This window comes from Vulpes lagopus, chromosome 10 (assembly GCF_018345385.1).
Source record: "Vulpes lagopus strain Blue_001 chromosome 10, ASM1834538v1, whole genome shotgun sequence".
Classification (NCBI taxonomy): Eukaryota; Metazoa; Chordata; class Mammalia; order Carnivora; family Canidae; genus Vulpes; species Vulpes lagopus.
Window position 1 is genome coordinate 55,902,876 of NC_054833.1, and position 15,133 is coordinate 55,918,008.

Here is a 15,133-nt window from a genome sequence, read left to right on the forward strand (position 1 = left end):
TTTTTTTTTGGTGTCTCTTCATATTTGACTGACTGCTAAACTTTATGTTTAGAAGTGGTTACTAAGGCAAATTGTACTCATGCCTTGACATGGCTGTTCCTCCTCTGCTAGGCAGCTGGAGTGAATGTGGCTTATCAACAGGATCAAAGTAGGCTCCGTGCCCAGTATGGTGGCTGAACCAACAACCTGAGATCAAGAGGCCCTCCTCCATTGATGGTGTGGCTGGGCAGCCCTGGGTTGGGGCTTTGTGGCTGCTACGGTTCCCTTCAGTCCCTCACTGGTTCCCCGTTCCTCTGCTGGTATTTTGTGCTCCTGCAGGGCTCACAGAAGTTTTTCTTGTCGGTCTTCCCGCTCCATGTCAGCCTTGGGCCTTCCCAGATGTCTGCAGACTAGCAGCGCGCTCTCTGTAGGCGCCTGCCCTCCCCAGCAGCAGATTCCTGTTGCTCACTTGGTTTTGTTGGCCTCACGGCAAGGAGCAGTGAAGTTGTCTGTTTTCATAGTTGTCAATTCTGCCTTCTGTCTCCAACATGTTTTATGCAAGTGACTTTTGTGCCTGTCCTCCAATAAATATTGGGAGGCTTATGGGGATCTGGGCCCATCCTGTCCCCTGCTAAACCCTAGTAGAAGCTTTTTTCTTTCACCTTCCCCATACCCCCATCAGTCTTCACTTGAGCCTGGAGGCAACCCACAAAGCTTGCTGCATTGTTCTGTAGGAGAGAAGGTACTGTGCTGGGGGCCTCACGCCTTCCCCACAGCATGGCTCCCTCCTCTGCACCTGCTGCCCTGAGGCCCCATTTCACACACTGCCTGTCCCTGCCCTCCACCATCTCCTGCTCTGCTCTCTCTCTCTCTCTCTCTCTTTTTTAAAAAAGATTTTATTTATTTATTCATAGGAGACAGACAGAGAGAGAGAGAGAGAGAGAGAGAGAGAGAGGCAGAGACACAGGCAGAGGAAGAAGCAGGCTCCATGGAGGGAGCCTGATGCAGGACTCTATCCCGGGGCTCCAGGATCATGCCTTGGGCCAAAGGCAGGCACTAAACCACTGAGCCACCCAGGGATCCCATCTATTGTTTAAATGTTTTATTTATTTATTCATGAGAGACACAGAGAGACACAGACACAGACACAGACACAGACAGAGGGAGAAGCAGGCTCCCTGCAGGGAACCTGATGTGGCACTCAATCTCAGGACCCTGGGATCATGCCCTGACCAAAGGTAGATGCTCAACCACTGAGCCACCCATGTGCCCCTGCTCTCTACTTCTCTCATGAAGAACATGTAGGTTCATGGAGAAGAATCTGTAAGTGGGTGTGAACTCTTCTCTTCTGTGGCTCCCAGGGGTTTTACATTCTCATAGTAATTCACACTTACCCTTTAGCACTTTGTTAAACATTTAAGCAGAATTCCTAACATCAGCTTTTATGGAATCTGGCATTTCTTTCCCCCATACTCTGTCCCAGGTGAGCTAATGCTCCTGTCCTGTTTCAAAATATTTTGTAATTTTCATTATGGTATGAAAATAATTTTATTTTGAACCACAGTTTATTTAAAAATGTGCTTCTCTCTCTTTTTTAAAGATTTCATTTATGAGAGAGAGAGAGGGAGAGAAAGAGAGAGCTTGAGCAGGGGGAAGAGCAGAGGGAGAGGGACAAGCAGATTTTGTGCTGAGTGGGGAGCCGAATGCAGGGCTCAGGTCATGATCTCAAGGTCATGAGACTGAGATCATGACCTGAGCCAAAAATCAAGAGTCAGATGCTTAACTGACTGAGCCACCTGGGTGCCTAGAAATGTACTTGTTAATGGTTATCTTTTTGTTATTCATTTTTAGCTAAATTGCATTGTGATCAGAGTCTGTGCAAAACTCCAATCCTTTGAAATGTTTCAGGCTTGTTTTATGGTATAGTATATGGCTCATTTTAATACATATTCTATGTATATTTGTAAAGAATGTGTCCCTTTAATCAAGTTTGTTAATCATGTTTGATTCTTACATATCTATTTCATTTCTTTTTTTCTATCTAGTCTGTTTTTTCTTTTTTTAAAATAAATTTATTTTTTATTGGTGTTCAAACTATCTAGTCTGTTTTTTCTATCAATTCCTAGCAATGTAAAAAAAGAAATCTCCCACCATGGCTAAAACATATTTTAGATATTTTGAGGCATGTTTTTAAATGCATATAAAATGAAAATGTTTTATATATTTCTCCTGAATTAAAAGCTTTGATCATCATGATCCTCTTTATGTCTATTAATGCATGCTTTCTGCTTTATCGTCAATTTTGTTTGATAATAATACATTGAAACTAATTTTCCTTTGGTTAGAATTTGCTTGGTATTTTCCATCTTTTTTTATTTTCAGCTATTCTATATCCTTATGTTTTAAATATAGTGTTTATAAACAAAATATAATGTTATAAAATATAAATTTTAAAAAGATATTTATTTAAAGATTTTAATTTTAATTATTTGAGAGAGAGAGCACAACAGGAACAGCAGAGTGAGAGAAGTAGACTCCCAGCTGAGCCCCACGTGGGACTCTATCCCAGAACCTTGAGATCATGACCTGAGCTGAAGGCAGATGCTTCACCGACTGAGCCACCCAGGCACCCCTAAAAGATCTTTTAAATGTAGCATATAATCCACATACATTCATTGTCAGAACATTTGTATATACCATTTTATAGCACAGTATTTCTGTTTATCCTATGTCTTCTATGTTTATTTTTCACTCTCTTCTGTTCTTATATTGGATCAATTTGACTTTTTTTTTTTGCATGCCACTTTTCTCCTTAACCAGTTTGAAAATTGTATACTCTATTCCTAGTCCTTTACATGTGACCCTTGTAACTATCAGAAGCATACTTCCTCTACCACTATCTAAAGTTAATCTGACCAAGGGAGTATCATGCTATGTGAAATAAGTCAGAGAAAGACAAATACTGTAAATTTCACTCATATGTGAAATTTAAGAGACAAAACAAATAAGCAAAGAAAAAAAGAGACAAACCAAGAAACAGACTGAACTATGGAAAACAAGCTGCTGGTGGCCTGAGGGCAGGTGGGCAGTGCAATGGGGAAGCAGGCAATGGGGATGGAGGAGGGCATTTATGATGATGAGCACTGAGTAATGTGCACAAGGTGGAACCAGTATATTGAACACCTGAAACTAATATAACACTGTATGTTAGTTATACTCAAATAGAAAAAGGTTAAACTGTACCAAATTCCTTAAGAAGAATCCTACTAACCTAGTATCGTTTTTGTTCTCTCAACGAATACACTATTTTTAATAGGTATTTTAATAGGCTAATGTTTTTCTTTCCGAAACACACATGATTGTATTACGTTTGTTTTACATAACATTTGCTCAAATTTACCCTCTCAGACTGAGATTACTTCTGGTCTGCTGAAATGCATTCTTTAGAATTGCCTTTGGTAAGGATTTGCTATTAACAAAATCTCATAGAAAATGTGCCACAGGGGATCCCTGGGTGGCTCAGTGGTTTAGCGCCTGCCTTCGGCCCAGGGCGTGATCCTGGAGTCCTGGGATCGGGTCCCACGTCGGGCTCCTTGCATGGAGCCTCCTTCTCCCTCTGCCTGTGTGTGTCTCTGCGCCTTTCTCTCTCTCTGGGTCTCTTATTAATAAATAAATAAAATCTTTAAAAAAAAAAAAGAAAAGAAAATGTGCCACATCCTACACAGATACACACGAGACAGAGGGCAGTGGAAAAGCTTGCACATCTTTCTCTGTCATCTGCTCAATCCCGAAACTCAGATATGGAAGCTTTTCCCAGCCCTCTTGGTCCCTGGGTATATAACTGTATGGTGTAGCTCCTTGGGAGGCGCAACATTATGGGGTGAGGATCTTCTGGAGACTACCCATCAGGGCTTTGTATCCTGTTTCTTTATCTGTGAAGCCATGAAAAGCAAAGCTCAGTTTCACTGTGTGGGTTAAATAAATATCCACAAGACAACAGCTAGCTACAGCATTTTCCTTAACTTTCTGGGTTTCTATCTGTATTCAGTTCCTGGTCTTAGAATTCCTTATATTCAGGGCACCTGGGTGGCTCAGTCAGTTAAGTGTCTGACTCTTGATTTCTGCTCAAGTCATCTCAGGGTTGTGAGATCAAGCCCCACATTGGGCTCTGTGCTGAGTGTGGAGTCGGCTTAAGATTCTCCCTCTCCACTCGCCCCCCACCCAAAAGAATTCCTTATATTCTTACCAGCTAATTGTTATATTTAAGTTTTTCCTTTTTTAAAGATTGTATTTATTTATTCATGAGAGACAGAGAGAGGCAGAGACACAGGCAGAGGGAGAAGCCGGCTTCCTGCAGGGAGCCTGAGGCAGGACCCTATCCCAGATCCTAGGATCATGCCCTGAGCCGAAAGCAAACTCCCTACTGCTGAGCCACCCAGGTGTCCCTGTTATATTTAAGATTTTTAAAAGTACTTAATTCAGAATTTATGGTTGTTTTCGATGGATGGTCAGTAAAGCTACCTAGCCTGTCGCATTGCTGAGATGGAAGTGTATTTATACAACCCTAAAAGATAGATAAGCCTGTCAAAGAAACTGACATCATCATAAATGACATAAATATGGTATATGTGAAATAGTAAGGTATATGCAAATATATATAATATGGACATAAAAATTTATTTATTTATTTATTTATTTATTTATTTATTTATTTATTTTAGAAAGAGGGAGAGAGAATGTGTGTGTGAGTGGGGGGAAGGGGAGAGGGCAAGAGAGAATCCTCAAGCAGACTCCCCACTGAGTGAGGAGCCTGATGAGGGGCTCAGTCTCACGACCCTGAGATCACAACCTGAGCTGAAATCAAGAGTGTTATGTAACCAACTGAGCCACTCAGGCACCCCTACTCAAGTATATTTTTAATTGTCACATACTTGATTTAAATAGCTAATAATCTGGATACATTATTTCCAGTTTGTAAATTAAAATATTTTTAAAAATGTTTAAACATTTTTTAAAAACACATTAAAAAAGATTTTATTTATTTACTCATGAGAGACACAGAGAGAGAGGCAGAGACACAGGCAGAGGGAGAAGCAGGCTTCCTGTGGGGAGCCTGATATGGGACTTGATCCTAGGACCCCTGGATCATGTCCCAAGCCGAAGGGAGATGCTCAACCACTGAGCCACCCAGGCATCTCTAAATTAAATTAAATTTTAAATTAAAATTGTCTAAGTACAAAATATAACATTTCTTGTAAAAGGTGTTCTTCCATACTTACAGTATAACCTCTCATTGAGACGACTGAGGGACTGTAGGATCTTCTGTTCTTCAGCTGAGAGTGCACAGATGTTGAATGATTGGGTCTTATTTAAAGCTAGATTTGGTTTCTGTAGCTGCTTGCTATTCATGACAGTAAGAATTTCATCCTCAGGCACTGAAGCTCTCACTAGGTTTTCAGCCATCAAAAACTGAGAAGTACTATCTGAAACTACAGAAATTCTACATTAATTATTCTTTGATCCCTTGTCTTTGGGATCTTATACCTACTTAACTGACATGTTTCTCAAATAGAAACCCAGTAAATGTTCTATTACTTTGCACTTTATTTATCAGCATTATCTATATCTAATAGTTTCCCATCTCTGTTTAAAAAACAGAAATTCAAAATGATGGCAGTAAGGCAATGAAAATCCTGAGCTAAAGGAAAAACACATCAAGTTTAGATTATGTTTGTGTAGTAATTTTGTTATTCATTGGTAGTTCAAAGAGAAGGTAGATTGCCTTTATAATAACAATCAAGATAAATTATAAATAAAAGAGTAAAAGAAAAGGAATTTAAGGAAATGTTAGAAAACTAGACAATGAGCTGAAAAGAACTGAAAGCATAGGAATAGACCCAGTTAGGTACAGGAATTTAACATATGTCAAAGAAGCATCAAAGTCTGGAGGGCAGGGACAGATGACTCAATAAATTAGTATGTTGCTTATAAAAGAATCAATTTGCAGTGTTCTTTTAAATCATCCATTTGAACAAATTCAGAGGAAATTTTAAAAATTTAATTTAATGAATGAAACCATTAAAGCAATCTAGAGGAGAAAGGAAGAAACGCTTCTGAATTTCTGTGTTGGGAAGGTTCTTTAGTCTTAAAAGTAATGGAGAATCACTAAGACTATAAGAGAAGTTAATTATTTAAGGGCAGTCTTCCCTAACAGACTTTAAGTTTTTGAAAGGCAAGACTTGTGTATGTTTTGTGCATTACTGTATATCCAATATCTAGTTGTAGGTGGGAAATTAGCTCTCATTTGTTGTTGTTGTTTTAAGATTTTATTTATTTATTCATGAGAGATAGAGAGAGAGGCAGAGACATAGGCAGAGAGAGAAGTAGGTTCCTGTGGGGAGCCTGATGAAGGACTTGATCCTGTGACTGGGGATCACACCCTGAGCCGAAGGCAGATGCTCAACCACTGAGCCACCCAGGCATCCCTTGATTGTTTGTTGAATGAGAAAAAGGGAAGGCTTCTAAATGTAAACATATAAGTGGAGTAAAACATAAATAATAAAGAAATAAAAATATTTGCAATTAATATGAAGAATAGAACCCTTGATATTTAAAGAATTTGCAGAAATCAGTAAGAAAATACCAAAACTCCAATATCTAAAGGAAAAAATATGAAGGACCAATTCACCAAAAGTAAAGATACATAAACAACTAAGCATATTTTTATAAAAGATATATAATTCAAAACTAATATAACAGAATTTCTTTGCCTGCCATGTAAGCAAATCATAGAAATAATTCTACCTCAAGTTGGCATACACCCAGAAAAGTTTTAAATGGTATTTCTCAGTAAATACTTTAGAATCTGTAAAAGGAGCTATAACAATGCCTATTTCCTCTGATCCAGTAATCACCTAATACATAGAATTTCATTCAACAAATCCTTATTTAGGTGCCAATGACATATCAAATACTGTGATTTTAATTCTTGGAATCTCCATCTTATGGACATGATTGAAAAGTCAGGGGAAAGCTTCATGTAGAAAGATGTTCAATACATCATTATTTAGAATAAAAAACCTGGCAACCGTGTAAATGTGCAGGGTAAGGGGAGCTCTAATCCCACACAGTCTACCGGTCACCTAGTGTGAACAGACTTGGGAAAGCCCACAGAGCAGTGAAATCGCTGGGAACAAAGCTCAGAGAAAAACCTTAAACTGACACATACCTTCTTTACCATGAGAAGTACCCCTTATAGTCTGTTTTGGCTCACTTGAACTTGGCTGGACACTTTGTCCAAAATTCTACAAAAATATAATAGTACATCAGAATATATCTCCATATTTAAAAGTTCATGATTATACATTTAGTAAAAATAAATATGCACTCTACATAGTTTCAGTTATCACTGCTCATGAAACCTGTATCAAAGCAGAAATCCACAGGCAACACCCTTTTTGAACTTGGCCACAGTAACTTCTTGCAAGATACATCCACGAAGGCAAAAGAAACAAAAGCAAAAATGAACTATTGGGACTTCATCAAGATAAGAAGCTTTTGCACAGCAAAGGATACAGTCAAAAACACTAAAAGACAACCTACAGAATGGGAGAAGATATTTGCAAATGACCTATCAGATAAAGGGCTAGTTTCCAAGATCTATAAAGAACTTCTTAAACTCAACACCAAAGAAACAAACAATCCAATCATGAAATGGGCAAAAGACATGAACAGGAATCTCACAGAGGAAGACATGGACATGGCCAACACGCACATGAGAAAATGCTCTGCATCACTTGCCATCAGGGAAATACAAATCCAAACCACAATGAGATACCACCTCACAGCAGTGAGAATGGGGAAAATTAACAAGGCAGGAAACCACAAATGTTAGAGAGGATGTGGAGAAAGGGAACCCTCTTACACTGTTGGTGGGAATGTGAACTGGTGCAGCCACTCTGGAAAACTGTGTGGAGGTTCCTCAAAGAGTTAAAAATAGAGCTACCCTACGACCCAGCAATTGCACTGCTGGGGATTTACCCCAAAGATTCAGATGCAATGAAACGCTGGGACACCTGCACCCTGATGTTTCTAGCAGCAATGTCCACAATAGCTAAACTGTGGAAGGAGCCTCGGTGTCCATCGAAAGATGAATGGATAAAGAAGATGTGGTTTATGTATCCAATGGAATATTACTCAGCCATTAGAAACGACAAATACCCACCATTTGCTTCAATGTGGATGGAACTGGAAGGTATTATGCTGAGTGAAGTAAGTCAATCGGAGAAGGACAAACAGTGTATGTTCTCATTCATTTGGGGAATATAAATAATAGTGAAAGGGAATATAAGGGAAGGGAGAAGAAATGTGTGGGAAATATCAGAAAGGGAGACAGAACATAAAGACTCCTAACTCTAGGAAATGAACTAGGGGTGGTGGAAAGGGAGGAGGGCAGGGGATGGGGGTGAATGGGTGACGGGCACTGAGGGGGGCACTTGACAGGATGGGCACTGGGTGTTATTCTGTATGTTGGTAAATTGAACACCAATAAAAATTAATTTATTAAAAAAAACAAAGCAGAAATAAAGAATTCCTGGAATAAGTCCTTTCTAGGGTAACTGAATATTTTAAAAAAATGTTTTATGTGGATTTTGGAAAATGTTCAGGTTGCAGTGTTACCTTGGATATTGGAAGAAGGAAGTTAGAGTGCTAGTTCAAGGGCTGACAAACACTGACCCTAAGGTCTATAAGCTGATGGGTTTACATTGTCACCGCAGGCGGGGCCCCCACGAGGCCAGGGACCCCAGGAGGCCAGGCTTGCAGAAGAGCTGGTGCTGCCCCAACGCCCTGGAGGCCAGGACGCCCCAACCCGGGGCACGCAACCCTCTCCCTCGGCGCTCGGGTGTGGCAGCGCTGCTCCAGGTTGTTGGGGGACCAGGCTAGCACTGTCCCGGCTGCGGTCACTGTGGCCTCCACCAGAGACTGGGGGTCCCCTGCCCTGACTGCCGGGCAGGGATTGTCGTGGGCTGGAAAGCTCCCAATAGGAACTGGACCCTGCGGAGTCTCCTCGGTTAAAATCAAGAGGGCAGAGAAAGTTAAACTTCCCGTGGTGACCGCAGCCATTCCAAAGCCAGCACGAGGGTGTAGGGCACTGAAGCAGGTGCGCCTGGGGTGGGCTACACTGGAGAGGGCACAGGGGGCCGTGAACGGTGGGGGCAGGGAGGGGGGCATGGTGGGAACCAGGACGGTAGGCATGAGTTTACCAATTTAACAGTTCCTTTTCGTTTGTTGTTCTAACTGTATATTGCTTTAGCATTTAAAATATACGAATAAGGGGATCCCGGGGTGGTTCAGCGGTTTGGCGCCTGCCTTTGGCCCGGGGCAGGATCCTGGAGTCCCGGGATCGGGTCCCGGGTCCTGCATCGGGCTCCTGGCATGGAGCCTGCCTGTCCCTCTGCCTGTGTCTCTGCCTCTCTCTCTATGTCTACCATAAATAAATAAATAAATCTTAAAAAATAAAATATACGAATAAAAAGAAATGCTTGTCCACTTGACGGATTGTGGATGCTGCTCTGAACATGGGGGTGGAAGGCAGAACTTGCACTGCTGAGGAAGCGCTAATATCTGGTTAATTAGATGCTGGGGGCAGCTTATTCACATCCTACAGAACTCACTGACTTCTGTCTTACTGTTAAAAATGCTTCATGGGTGAGTTTCCTCCACATTAAAAATCCTATCTATATAAAACAATGAATAGTTCTTACTATATAAATCATAGAATCCTCAACTCAGAAGTTGGATATAAATTCTCCATAAGGCAGTCATTCCACTGCTATCAAAAACTCAAAAGTGCTATTTAAAGTAGAAATTCCAAGTGAAATGCTATTTACTCATCCAGCTACATGTTTTATATTTTATTATTATTATTATTTAAATAAGCATTTTTTAAAAATTTATTTATTCAGAGAGAGAGAGAGACTGAGAGGCAGAGACACAGGCAGAGGGAGAAGCAGGCTCCATGCAGGGAGCCTGACGGGGACTTGATCCTGGGTCTCTAGGATCAGACCCCGGGCTGCAGGCAGCGCTAAACCGCTGCACCACCAGGGGTGCCCTGTTTTATATTTTAAATTCAATACTTGGATGAGGTTAGACCACCAGAAAATGTCATAGTTAGGTCATTTAGCTCTTACGGATGACCTCCACTAATTTAAAAATTACTTTTCTTAAGCTTTCGACTTTTACTAACCATCACTATCTTGAACAGCCATGTGGACTGTGAAGAGGAGTCTATCCATCCCCAACTCTAGGTACCCCACAGAAGGGCCTCAGGGGAACCTCTCTTCTCACACGTCCCTTCAAACAACATCCTACCAACATCAATGACCTCGAGAATATACACCACATCATCCTACCTTCCTCTTGCCATATCTTCCAGGGAGCTTAGATCCATAGAGGATATTTGAACATGAACTAGATTAGTCTTAATGATCAATACACTCACTCTATCCAGGGCTCTAACTTGCTTGTCTTTTTTTTTTTTTCTTTTTTAATGTATACTTAAAAACTTTGTTGTGAATAAAATGTTTGTATTCCAGAGCTGACTATAAATAATACATGAAAGAATGGTAATTTGTTAAGGTTGGTTTAAAATCTTCATTAGTAATTGATCATATAGGCAGATAGAATATAGCAAATAAGTACAGTAAGTTCCTAGCGTAGGGATTCATGCTGTGGTCCACACTTTAAAGCAAAAGCACAGTGTTTGAGAACATTCTGTTTTCCAAGCAATTTTTCACTACTGAATACACATTGTTACTAATATCACACTTACATTCATTTGCTCATTGCACTTCTTTCCTACAGATCCAGAGTTTTGTCTTTTCTGTTCTAAAAGGCTTCTCTGCTTATTTTCAGCAATTCGTTTTCTTCTTACCACAGTAGAATCTTAATGCCAACAAAATGTCAAAATTAATACATTATATGTACAAACTTACGAGTTACCTTCAAACATCACAGAAAACCCTAAATTTCATTCATACAGTCAGAAAACTCTTCATGCGCTTCTGTTATATGTACTATGCACCAAATAGTTACAATAATGAACTAAACAAAATCTCTGCTTCTGAGGAGTTTATAGTTTAGACCAGTGACCTCCAAATGTGCTCTAGAACACTAGGAGGAAAGGTAGAACAGATCACTGCTCTGCAGGAAGAACATACTAGAATTCCAATTTGTATTTATTGTCAAACAATTAGATATTAAACTTCACTATGTTCATATATGGTTGACGCTGGCACCCTTGTTGGTTTGCAAAGTAGGTGACTGTACATTGCATACAGTAAACCGAGTTTTCCTAGAGGAACTACATGTGAGACTGGCAATGGTATCATTCATGTGTGCTCTCTGGCCTCCTGTAATGTCACTGTCATATGTGCCTGGTAAGTAGATTTATGGCCATCTCACAGCATCTGAATGAATTCTCACAAAATGGAAGTCTAAAAAGACACTTTTGTAGTGCTTCCATTGTATGTGCAATGTTTTATCATTTAAGGTGAATTATAATGGGTGTATGGTTATTTTTTTATTGTTTTTCTATCCTTTTTATATGACTAATTAAAAACATTCTTAGAGAGAAAGGCAAATCAAGAAATAGACCCTTGACTGCAGAGAACACACTGATGGTCACCAGAGGGTGGGGGTGGGGAGATGGCTAGATGGGTGATGGGGATGAAGGAGCACACCTGTGATGAGCCCCAGGGTTGTATGGAAGTGTTCAATTAATGTACTGTACACCTACTGTACTGTAGGCAGTTTGCAGATCCCGAGACAAGAAGATGTAGAAGTTTCTTCTACTGCTAATATTTTATGATTTAACTTGTTTTAACAGCAATGCTATTTCCTTTTTTTTTTTTTTGCAATGCTATCTCCTTAGGAAAGTTAAATTGATTATTCAGTCATCTGCCAAATACAGAGTTTATGAAGTATGTATGTACTTTTCTGCTGTTTGCTATTAATAGTAGCTGAGGTACAGAAACCTAAGTGTCCATCAAGGGATGAATGAATAAAGAAGACATGGTTTCTATAAACCATAGAATATTATTCTGCCACAAGAAAGGTGGTTCCACCATTTGTGACAACATGGATGGGACTTGAGGGTATTATGTTGAGCGAAATAAGTCACACAAAGACAAACACTGTATGATATCACTTACGTGTGGAATCTAAAAAAGCTATACTAGGGGCCCCTGATTGGCTCAGTTGGTAAAGTATGGAGCTCTTAATCTCAGGGTTGGGAGTTAAAGCCTTATGTTGAGCATGGTGCCTACTTAACAAAAATTTAAAAGGCTGAACTAGTGGAAACTGTTGAAGAGTGAGTGGTTCCAGGGTGCAGGAATTGAGATGTTGGTTACAGTTCAAACTTGTAGTAGAAGATGAGTATGTTCTGGAGTTCTGTGCTCTGCATCATGATTATACTCAACAATACTGCATCATATACTTCAAAGTTGCTAAGAGACTAGATCCTAAATGTTCTCACCACAACAGATAAATGACAATTATGTGATCAATGGAGGTGTTGGCTAGCTATGGTAGTAACCATATTGCAATACATAAATGTATCAAATCACACAGAATACACCTTAAACTTACATAATGTAATATGTCAATTATCTTATAATAAAACAAGTATTTTTCTGCAAGAACTCCCCATATTCTTGCAAAACTACAGATTAAATAAAACTAATAACACAAATACAGGTAAATAAGAAAAAGGTGATTTATCTTTTATTCTCCTTATAAACTCTTTGCCACAAAATGACAATGACAGTATCATATTTATAACAAAGTTAGAGACACAAATTGAAAAATTATCAAATTATAAAAATAAACCTCATCCTAAATGCATATTGTACCTTGAGATATTAGCTAATAATGGTATATGAATGGTATATGAAATGAAGTAATTGACCTGAAACTAAGCAAAGCATTATTTTTTAAAAATTTTTTAAGCAAAGCATTATTAATAATACATGAGAGAAAAAGTATTTTATATAATACATAAAATTATTTTAAAGATTTAAAAATGTATTATTTATAAAATACAAAAATTTTAAGTTATTTTTAAAAGGTTTGCACTTTATTTTTATTTCATTCTTTAAATGTTTCTATTTCTGGTTAAGGTTACATATTTTGTACAGTAATACATATGTATGCCATATCTGTATGTGTGTGCTTAAAATTTTTACTGTTCTATATCTAACTATACATATATATATAATGCATATATTGTAAGTATACATATAAACTATAGCTGTATATAACTATCTATATATATATCTAAATAACAACAAAGACCTCAAAGCTTCCAACTTTCAAGAAAGTTGGTTAATAACTGAACACCTGACCTTTGAGAGTAAGAAATAAGATAATTCTAGTTAATATTAGTTCAGCATTTATAATTGTCCAGGCATTGTTCTAAGAGTTGTAGCAGGCACTATTATCATCACTGTTTTTACAGATAAGGAAATTAGGCACCAGAAAGGAGAAGTAACTTGCCTAAGGTCACAGAGTCAGTAAAGGACAAAGCTGGAATTTACCTCTAAGTAGTTAATCTGTAAAATCTGAAAATCTGGCTCTTACCCTTTATACCAGTAACTTCCATTCTGATTTGACTATGTCTCACAGAAAGAAATATATTTTGCACTGTGGTCCAGGATGCATATACAGTTCTGTGAAACATATTTACCTTTATGATATATGATGAGCTCTGGTAGTTTCTATCTTAGAACATTCTAATTCTAAAACTATATTTTACTAAAAAAATTCTGATCACCACTCATGAAACCAATTTTATAATCTACTAATGAGATACAACCTGTAATTTAAAAAGTTCTGTGTTATTTTTATTCCCACCCATATGGGTAAGCTAAGGGCTAAATATGCTAGGCTATGTATTGTATGTTAGATTTTATAGTCTCTAGCAAGATCATCTGGGCATCAATAGAGTTTCTTTGTTTTCTATGCTTAGAAGATCTTGGAAAGTGCCTATCTTTCCATTTTTTTGAAGGGCTTTAAAAATACTTTAAGTAAAAATTTCCTTGGCCACATGACTGCTGTGTCAGGAATTTTTCCCTTCCTTCAGCCTGTTTGTAAATCTGGAGTCAAAATCTGCCAACACTTTTGTACTTTCTTGATTTGTAGCATAATTATTTGTTTTTGAGCTTTATTCTTTGTGTAGATGTTCAGTTTTGTGAATTATAAATTAATAATCCCAGGAACAGATACAGTTTATATGCTTAAAACTGTTTGTATATTGTGCATTCACATACATGCAGCTAAATACTATCTAATAATTAATAATAGCTGAGAACCTTGATATAATTGCTATATATGTATGTATATATATACATACACACACATATATATATTTTTGCACTGGCATCTTTGGCCAAATTTCTTATATGAAAATTTTATCCAAATAGTTTTTTTTAACCAAAATTCAAAATAAAGCTACTAATCATTAATTAAGTAGCATGTCTTTAAAATGTATGGTATTCTTTTTTTTTTTTTTTATGATAGTCACAGAGAGAGAGAGAGAGAGAGAGGCAGAGACATAGGCAGAGGGAGAAGCAGGCTCCATGCACCGGGAGTCCGATGTGGGATTCGATCCCGGGTCTCCAGGATCGCGCCCTGGGCCAAAGGCAGGCGCCAAACCGCTGCGCCACCCAGGGATTCCCCTATGGTATTCTTAATTATAAACATAAGGACAAATTCTGGAGATGTTCAGAGAATGAAAGCAAATGATATATCAGATAAAGGGCTAATATCCAAGATTTATAAAGAACTTATCAAGCTCAACATTCAAGAAATAAATAACCCAATCATGAAATGGGCAGAAGACATGAACAGAAATTTCTCGAAAGAAGACATACACATGGCCAACAAGCACATGAGAAAATGCTCTGCATCACTTGTCATCAGGGAAATACAAATCAAAACCACAATGAGATACCATCTCACACCAGTGAGAATGGTGAAAATTAACAAGACAGGAAACAACAAATGCTGGTGAGGATGCAGAGAAAGGGGAACTCTCTTAACACTGTTGGTGGGAATGTGAACAGGTGCAGCCACTCTGGAAACAGTGTGGAGGTTC

At 38.5% G+C, this 15,133-nt stretch overlaps 1 protein-coding gene across 9 annotated transcripts in view; it reads right to left on the bottom strand.

The window, feature by feature from the left end:
- CEP126 (centrosomal protein 126) overlaps window positions 1–15,133 on the bottom strand; it is a 107,585-nt gene that overhangs the window by 13,338 nt on the left and 79,114 nt on the right. For 4 of the 9 annotated variants that reach the window (XM_041772695.1, XM_041772692.1, XM_041772700.1 and 1 more), the window contains 3 exons: window positions 10,811–10,923; window positions 7,208–7,283; window positions 5,259–5,468 (listed from right to left, as the gene is read on the bottom strand). The exons of 1 other annotated variant lie outside the window; for it this stretch is intronic. In XM_041772695.1, the coding sequence (XP_041628629.1) occupies window positions 5,259–5,468; window positions 7,208–7,283; window positions 10,811–10,923 (399 nt within the window). Of the gene's footprint in view, window positions 1–5,258; window positions 5,469–7,207; window positions 7,284–10,810; window positions 10,924–15,133 lie in introns of those variants that run through there. 4 more of the 9 variants (XM_041772696.1, XM_041772697.1, XM_041772698.1 and 1 more) reach the window with 3 other exon arrangements.